The sequence below is a fragment of the Pyrus communis genome, chromosome 3 (assembly GCF_041283825.1).
Source record: "Pyrus communis isolate YQ-2024b chromosome 3, ASM4128382v1, whole genome shotgun sequence".
NCBI classification, from domain to species: Eukaryota; Viridiplantae; Streptophyta; class Magnoliopsida; order Rosales; family Rosaceae; genus Pyrus; species Pyrus communis.
Window position 1 is genome coordinate 21,108,470 of NC_142567.1, and position 8,453 is coordinate 21,116,922.

The 8,453-nt window shown below is 37.0% G+C and overlaps 1 protein-coding gene and 1 long non-coding RNA gene across 2 annotated transcripts; one reads left to right on the forward strand and one right to left on the reverse strand.

Annotated features, from left to right (window-relative positions):
• The first annotated feature begins 258 nt into the window (after positions 1 to 258).
• LOC137714787 (uncharacterized) lies at positions 259 to 1,746 on the forward strand. The gene is made up of 3 exons (XR_011065464.2): positions 259 to 455; positions 986 to 1,102; positions 1,454 to 1,746. It is a non-coding gene; the product is annotated as an uncharacterized LOC137714787 (long non-coding RNA).
• Positions 1,747 to 1,782: 36 nt separating this feature from the next.
• On the reverse strand, positions 1,783 to 4,229 carry LOC137714146 (transcription factor FER-LIKE IRON DEFICIENCY-INDUCED TRANSCRIPTION FACTOR-like). The gene is made up of 4 exons (XM_068453425.2): positions 3,652 to 4,229; positions 3,116 to 3,325; positions 2,843 to 3,019; positions 1,783 to 2,573 (listed from the first exon to the last, which is right to left on the reverse strand). The coding sequence occupies exons 1-4, from the start codon at positions 4,132 to 4,134 to the stop codon at positions 2,484 to 2,486; spliced, it is 960 nt and encodes a 319-aa protein (XP_068309526.1). The 5' UTR covers positions 4,135 to 4,229; the 3' UTR covers positions 1,783 to 2,483.
• Positions 4,230 to 8,453: the final 4,224 nt, after the last annotated feature.

The window sequence follows — 8,453 nt, forward strand, 5'->3', positions numbered from 1 at the left end:
GGGCTAGGCCCTTTGTTTTATGTCCAAAGTGCATACAAGGCTTTCAAATTCGTCCAACACTTTGGCTCCAAGCATATGCTATCCATTCCAAGCCCAATTTTGCTCCAAAATGCTCCAAAATGCATCTTTTTGCTTCCTTAGCCATATGAACCTAAAAACACACGAAAATGGCTTAAACTACTAAAACAATTATGAATTAACAACATAGATGCACGAAAACAAGCTAAGTAAGTCGCCTAAATATGCTCCTATCATTAGACGCGGGCGCTATCCTCTCTCTCTACTTCTCCTCTTTCTCCGCTCCCCATAGCTCTTGACATGAAGCACACAAACCAAGTAGTGACGGTCGAAAGCCTCAAACATGGCGGAGGCGAAATTGAGGTACAGTGACGGTCGACAACCGCCTCCGGTGTCGATGAATTTGGCCGTCGGAAAACGTCCTCACTCCGATTATGGTATGTTGAATTTCTCGATCTTCCCTTTATTTGAGTCTCCTCTCTCCTTTTGCGTTTGTTTAGGGTTTATAAATTAGGGTTCTTAGGGATTTTAGGGTTTTCTCGCTTTTTTTTTCCTTCAGAAATTGCACTGGATTTCTTAGATTGGAGTTGTTCTTATTTTGAAAAAATTGGACTAATGTTGATTTTAGCTTTCGTCTCTCTGGTAATTACTCTGAAACCCCAAAGGATTTGAAATTTCTGGTAATTGTTCTCGTTGTTTTTGACAATTTGTTGTTAAGATTTGTATAAATTGCTGCCATTGTGTTTTGAAGTGTTATGATTATTTCAAAGAAAACCGATTCTATCAATTGCAATTCTGTAGATGGCTAATGAAATAATGGCCTGCGAGAGGAAGGAGGAAAAAAAAAAAAAAAAAAAAAAAAAAAGCATAGAAAACACCATCGGATGATGTTTTAATCAATTGAGAAAACTGTAATTACTCACATTTTAACAAACTAAGGTTTCTTATTTCACTTCTTTGCAAGAAGCTATTAATTCTGCATCATCAGTGACTCAAACCTTAAGCGGAGAAGTGGCTGACGGTCAACGTAAATCCTCCGGTCACAGAACTCACTAATGGACCTTTGGGTGGTCTTCATGAGAAGGTTGATTCGATCTTAAATATGTGGATATGTAACTCCAAATGTTCAATTTTATCAAATGAGTGTTGGTTGGTTGGCTATTTTAATCATGAAAAGCAATTTATTTTAGTTGAGCAAACATAATGCATGGACTTGGAACTTCTTCCTTTGAATTGTACTTGCAAGGGTGTATGATAAATTTAGTGGGATTTGAGCATAAGCCTGTTGCCAGCCCAATACCACTGATCGCATCCCGCAAGATTAATTTATCCACATTGGAGAATTTCTCATTAACCATTATACAATTCTCCTGCTTTTTTTTTTTTCAATTTAAATTTAAATATAAATTTTAAAATTTTGGTTTTGATTATGCAGTTCGTGGATTCCGTGCTGCTGTGGTATATTTAAATACTGCTGTCCTTTGGTTTTCGATTTTGTGAAATGTTTTGGAAGCGGGAGTGTGTGAAATGTGTTGATGCTGATGATAGTGCCAAATTTGGTGACACTCCTCAACTAGCAGAGCAGGTAACAGAGCTTCTTCCAACTCAAATTTAATGATTCAAGCTGCCTAAGATTTGCATAACATTCCCAAGTTGTAGTCGATGTGCCTGAGTAGTTGAGTGCTTGGCTAATGAATGTAACCGCTAAGATTTTGATTTTTTTTTTTTTTTTTTTGTTTTGTTTTGGGGGGGTGGGGGGGATGGTTAAGAAACAACATTGCTAATTTCGGATTTATGGGTTTGAATTTTTGTTGAGTATGTGATTCCGTGTTCTATGTGTGTTGATTGACTGATGAAAAAATGTAGCCATAAAATTTTGATTTTGACAATTTTGATTTTGAGATTGCCTTTTTATACAATCTTTTGGTTAAGAAGTCAATTCTACGCGCTTGCTTCACATGCCTGTTGTTAACCTTCCAATAGTGACATGCTTGTTTTCACTTTCTCTCAAGTCTTCCCACGCACTGAAAGCGTAAGCAACACCCAAAACAAATACACGTTGAAGTCAGACTCTATTCAAGTTTTGACACCAACACTACCAAAGATTAAATAGAATACGAGCACAACCTTTTCACCCAATGATTGGAAATGATTGATTGAAGCCGCCCAAGAAAATTCATAAGGTTAAGTTGCAATCGTATAAGCAGAGTGTGGGTGAGCAAGTGCCCGCGAGTGATCCTCTCCTTTTGACACGGTCACCACTCAACACTCAAAACCACAAACACGTTTCTAGAAACAAAGAAAAATAATAATCAGAGATAGAGCAACCAAGATATATTGTACATCGATGGGATCGATGACAGTTGAAATTAACTAATTTCAGTTGGTTGCGTGCATGCATGCAATGCAGGCGTTCTTGGCTCTTCCATTACTACAACCTTTATAACTCGAACTTTTTGCAATCCTCAGATCACAAAGCCTTGGTTCAGAAAAGCCCCAGCCACCCAATGTTTCAAATTTGGCGAGTTGATGATGCCCTGCTCGCAATCCTTTACCTGTTTTAACAAGTATTAACAAATAATTAATTAGTGAAAGACTGAAAACTTGCTGACAAAGAGAGGAGTAACGGTTTTCACTCATATTTAAAAAAATATATATATATATATATTTATGTTTTTATTTCCCTACATCTATTGGATAATTGGATTAACAAAGCAGGAGGTTAAATCATGTACACAGATAATTACATAAAGTGTAATTAGGATTGTAAAAATTGTCAACCAGGGATAAAGTAGAATATCATATTGTACTGATATATACATACATTCAAAGTGAACGCTAATTCAAATCTGTCTGCTAAAATTGTGTTTAAGTTAGAACTCTGAACATTGAAGCATGCAAGAGATTCGAGAGCCTTGTAAAGTGCTGTAGCTACTCCTTGTCCCTTGTTGCATGCCACCTTCACATAAAAACCTTTTTCCTCTACTTGAGACACGTCTATCTGCAGAAAGGCATGATACTTAATTAAGTACAAGGGAAAATTACTTTATTTGCAGAAATTAATGGCTAATAAATTACAATCAAAATGGTTATAGACCTGAATGATGCCCTTAGAAACTAAATGGTTATTGTCTGAAACTTTTTTCTTGTTTTTAGTTTTTGTTGATCCTTGTAGATATCCCATATGCTCATCTGCTCCTGCTAATGATGCTTCAAGGCTTGCAATCTCAGCATTTAACTTCTTAGCATGCATTTGCAAGTCTTGTACATACAATACAGCATCTCCAACAATGGAGGCCTTGTCCATCTGTGCATATAACTCCAAAAGATTAAACAACAATCGTGCTTGCATAATTTGTTTGTTCTTCATATATATCGTTGAACAACTCATACTTCAAACCGAAAGAGCCCGTTTTGATAAAAAATAAAAATAAAAATAAAATAAAATAAAATGTAGGACACATTAATATTAGAAGTTTTTCGATAAAACTAGCAAAATTTTACCTATAATGCTAGTTTGTATAATGGTTTTCAGGAATATAACAAAAAAGTAGGATATGGTCCACGTGTTATCACATATTGGGAGAGTAAAACTTGCACTGCAGTAAATAACTTACTTCTACTAACACTTACCTTAGTTATGTTAGGAACCAATGACCGCAATTCATAGAGCCTTTCCTTCATTCTTCCCCTCCTCTTCCTCTCTGACACCAAAGTTCGTGACCGATCAACCTTTTGCCTCTTTGTAGTCGTCGTGGTTGTGTTTGTGTTTGTTGTTCCAGACGAATCTTCCCCATCATTATAGTCTTCTTCGCCCTTCATTTCTTCATCAAAATTTGGTAATGTAGTAAGCACAAAAGTGCTCGGGTCAGGTAGAAATGCATCATTGAAACCAAACATAGGACCTGGAGGAGTAGTACTAGCTGGACCGAACATGTTATAATCATCCAAGCAGCCATTGACCATAAGTTCACAATCAAAATTAGCTATTGGATGTTCACCTTCGCCACCGCGAATAAGATCAACGAATTGATCAAAGTTTGCATCATCTATGAAATCAAGTAACTCAGAGTTGTTGATGTTATGACATGCTAGATGGTTTCCAAGCGCATCCATTTCGTATTCCTTGTTTGATGGTGAGGTGCAGCTGCTAATTGAGTGACATAAAGTATATATAGAGTTCCTGTTTATGTTAAGTGTGAAAGGAATCAGATGGGGGATTTTTTAAGACGTTTGAAACTGTAGCTCTTACTATATAAGTATAAAATACTATTGGTCGTATATGTGTGGACTAAATGATGTAATTTACATAAAATAAACCACCAAATAAGCATCAAAGTTTCGTTCACACTGAACGTTACTATAATAAAATTATATATACTAAAACTCAGTTGGGTTTCGGCACTGTTCATCAATAGTGTCCGGACGGATCTGCCCCTGTCTTCTCTGCTTTCTTCAGTTTCTTTTGCTTGCTTCGTGTGTTGGAGAGACCCTTATTGTTATCCTTCTTTTCTTCAGGATTCTTTCACTCTTTGGCCACGTGTTGATCACCCTGGGTATCTTTTTTTCCATTCTGACTCCCTGCTTTATTTTATTTTTTGCGTCGCCATCCGACTCTCTCTTAAATTCCAGCGTTTTATCCTTACCTAATCCACACTGCAGCAATGGTACATGCCTTTCCACCAAAAAATAATTAAAAAACCTTACCTCATCACACCTGGCAGCAATTTCTTTTTCTTTTTCTGTGGTAGTACCAATTTCTTTTTCTTGAGAATTTCTTGGGAGTTTTAGCAAAACATTCATGGTATTGCTCACTTTTAACGTTAAAGACATTTTTACTTTAAAAAGTCACTCATGGTATTATTTACTTACAATACATTTTTATCATCTTGGTTAAAACTCAAAGTTTTCAAGTCATCTTCATTAGTTTTTCTGAATTTGTTTTTACTGATTGAGGTAGTCTCGTCGCTGCATTTGGTGGGCCGTCGGGCTCGTATTGACTTGAAAAAGGAGTTTCCAGTTTTAACGATTGTATTAAACGTTAAAAAAATTCTCAGTGTAGTAGTAGTACAGTTAGCGCTAAACCCTCACTATTCAACACGATGTGCTGGACACATAATAATCTTTTTCAAACAAATCATGAGTCGTGACAATCAAATTGTTGCATACATAAAAATATTAGGTGCTTCTTTGACTTTGAGAGCGAGCTCTCTTGCGTCACTCGCTATGTCATTTCGGGGCCGGATTAATTAGGGCCATGGCCCATGACGGTCGGACCCTGATAATGTTCATATAAACTGATTAATTAAGCTTAACATTTTTATTCTCATTACTTTGCTCCTCCGAAGTCGGAATGGATTTTTTTTTTTTTTTTTTTTTTGGTAAAAAGGTAAATATTGCCACAAGAAGCAAACAAACTTACATACTATACAAGCAATGGTCCAAAGACAAAAGTACATAGACAAGAAAAATAGACTAGCCAAGCAAACCAAAGCAAAGCCCAACCAACAGCGTGGGTCCAAACTAGAAAAAACCAAAGAAAGCCGAGAATTCAGCAGCAACCATCGCTGCAACAGTATTTCATGATTTGCCTAATTCCAAGCCTCCAACATCACGCTGACTCGTCAATCATAGAATCCAACCTCAAGCACCACCTAGTACGCAACCTTAATTGAAGAAATCAAGCGACCAGAAGAAGAATTCTGGCTACCAGAAGAAAGAAGTCCGTGAAAACCACGAGCAACACTGCCATCAAGGGCAGACATAGAGAAGGAGGTGGTGTTGGGAACACCCGAGCCTGTGTGCACTGAAGCTTTACACACCATCTCAGTAAAGCATATTGGAGTATGGATGAACAAGGAGGAGGGACGCCTGTGGGATAAGAAGAAAAGGGAAAAACAAAATAGAGAGAAGGGGAAAGCGCAATCGAAGGTAGGAAGAGGAGACAACGAAAGGAAGGGGAGAATGGCTAACCAAACCTAGCCGAAGCTAGGGTCTATGTTCTAGTGAATCCACTTTCTTTTCTAATGGAGTAGGATTCTCTTCTCTCTTTTTTTTCCCTCCCATTTCTTCCCCTCCTATTTGAACAGTCAAGCAACGTCAATATTTTATATTAATTTTTTTATAGAAAAAGAAAGACTAAATAGAGAATGTGAAAGGAGAGGATGGAAGGGATGGGAAGGGGATGGAAAGAGGACATGAGAGAATTATAGTCCTTTTCTAATAGCTTCTAGGTTACATAGTACTTTTTTGTTTTTTTTTTCCAATGTTACGTAGTACTTTCAAGCTTTCTATTTTTTGCAGTTTTATATTTGTTGTTATTGTTGGAAAATGATAAGTTTAGGGTTTGGGCCCCGTCCGTTCAAGTTAGGTTTTCGTTTAGAGATTAGAGTTTAGTGTATTATAAATGGTATGCATGTTATTTACTTGTAAATAATAAGTCAATCTAATAGTCCTCAGTTTGTAGTTGTCTCAACATTCTCGTTTATTTGTTTTTCATTAATAAAATAATGTTCATAGTTATATTTCGTTTGATCGTCCCTTCGTTTAGTTTCAACTTGGTATAAAAAAAAGTTTGATTCTTAGGGGTTTTATTTACTTCTGTTTTGTTCGTATCAATTTATCTGTTTCCATTGTTGTTTTGTCCAGTTTCGTTCCAAGAAACTTTTTGTTTTCTGGTTTGAGTTACCCTTTGTTTGTCGTTCATAGTCAAAGGAAAAAAGAGAGTATGTTGTAGTCTGGAGCTGAGTCGCATCGAATCAGCTGCCATTGAAATCAATTGTTGTGCACCACTGACCACCACCTTCTGATGAAACCAATTATGTCTTTGTCTAGCACCACCATCTGCAAACGTAGTCGGCTGAATCGCATGATTGACCTGCATCTAACCTGATGTTACCTATGATCAACTGTTTTCGATCAACACTACCGCACCACCACCAACCTAGAAATTTAATAAGTCCAGTCTCGACAAACCCGAATCTAACTATGCCAGTCATCGTGAGGAACACAATTTCCTTACGTTCCTTCATACAAATCAATTTCGTCTGGGGGACAATGTTTGAGCCTAAATTAACATTTTAGGCCGAATTAAGTCTCGACAATCTCAACCTAGTAGTGTTAAAGTAGCCAAGTCATAAACAAAGTAGGATTGTCTAAGAACTAGAGTGTGGCCAAGTCCCAAATAAAGTGTGACTATTTGAAGATCAGGTATGGTCTTTGAATAGAAGCTCGAACTGATCAGGATTGGTTTTGGATGGGATATGAAATGATCCTCAAATGAGTTTAGGTTTAGAATCCTAGTTCAAGATAAGGAAGGTGAGACTTCGCGATAAAATTTCGGCTAAGAATAATTTCGAGTATATTCAAAGAATATGCCTAGGAAATGGAATATTATCATAATTTTATCAATCGACAGGCTTGGGCACCAAGAAATGTATCCTATAAATACAGTAGGGTGTTCAATGTAGAAACCTCATTCGACACAACAAACAACTTAAACGCTCTACGGGAAAATCCTTGCTTTACGTGAAACCTTCTCACACTTTTTGAGAAAACACTAACTATTCACCTCCCATCAATACATATTCAGTTTGGACTAACAACATTGTGCTGACAACCGGCGACATATTCAGTTTGGACTAACAACACTGAAGTTGTAGAATCAAGTGATCAATGAGCATCTTCAGTTTGAATTAACATCATTACTTCTGGTTGGTTGGTTATTTATCCAAGTCTCAAGCGATAAAGAGTCTTACTTTTTCATAGAAATAGGCCATTCCATTAGCTTCCCAACGAGTTGAAGTGTTCTTTGATAATTTATTCTTAAGTACATTTTGAGTTTGGCATTTAGACGACTGAACCACATCCACCATAAAAATGCTTATCTCCGTTGCGTACTTGTGTCCCTATAGGCTGATACTGATTTAACGCACCTATATTCTCACGAATATAGTTGAGGCAGCCGAACCTGGAGCAGGAGTTCCTGAACTTCATAGTGATCTACGCAACCTTGTCTTTAAGTTCTAGAACCCAAGGCCGAGACGTATTCCTTCGTCGGTCGTAATCACTACAGTACAGAAATCAGCAACTCATTCAACACCACCACCACCAAATCTATTCTACTCGCCTGACCAAGCTCGGTTACAATTTGGCACGTCCACATTCACAAGACAGATAGTTAGCTCATAGTTACTCGATATGCGCTTTGTTATTTTTAGGGTCAACAATACTGTTGAAGTTATTTTAATTGATATTGCTCTTCCTTAAATTAATAATGAGGGAGGAAATGAGGTAAATTTAAAAAAAAAAATAAAAAAAACCAATCATCTTTTGACAACGTCCACGTAAGCTATATATATGTAAGGAGCACTCCAAAATGGTGAAACATTCAAAATACCATAAATTGCCCCTCAAAAAGAATGCTGCTAGACCCA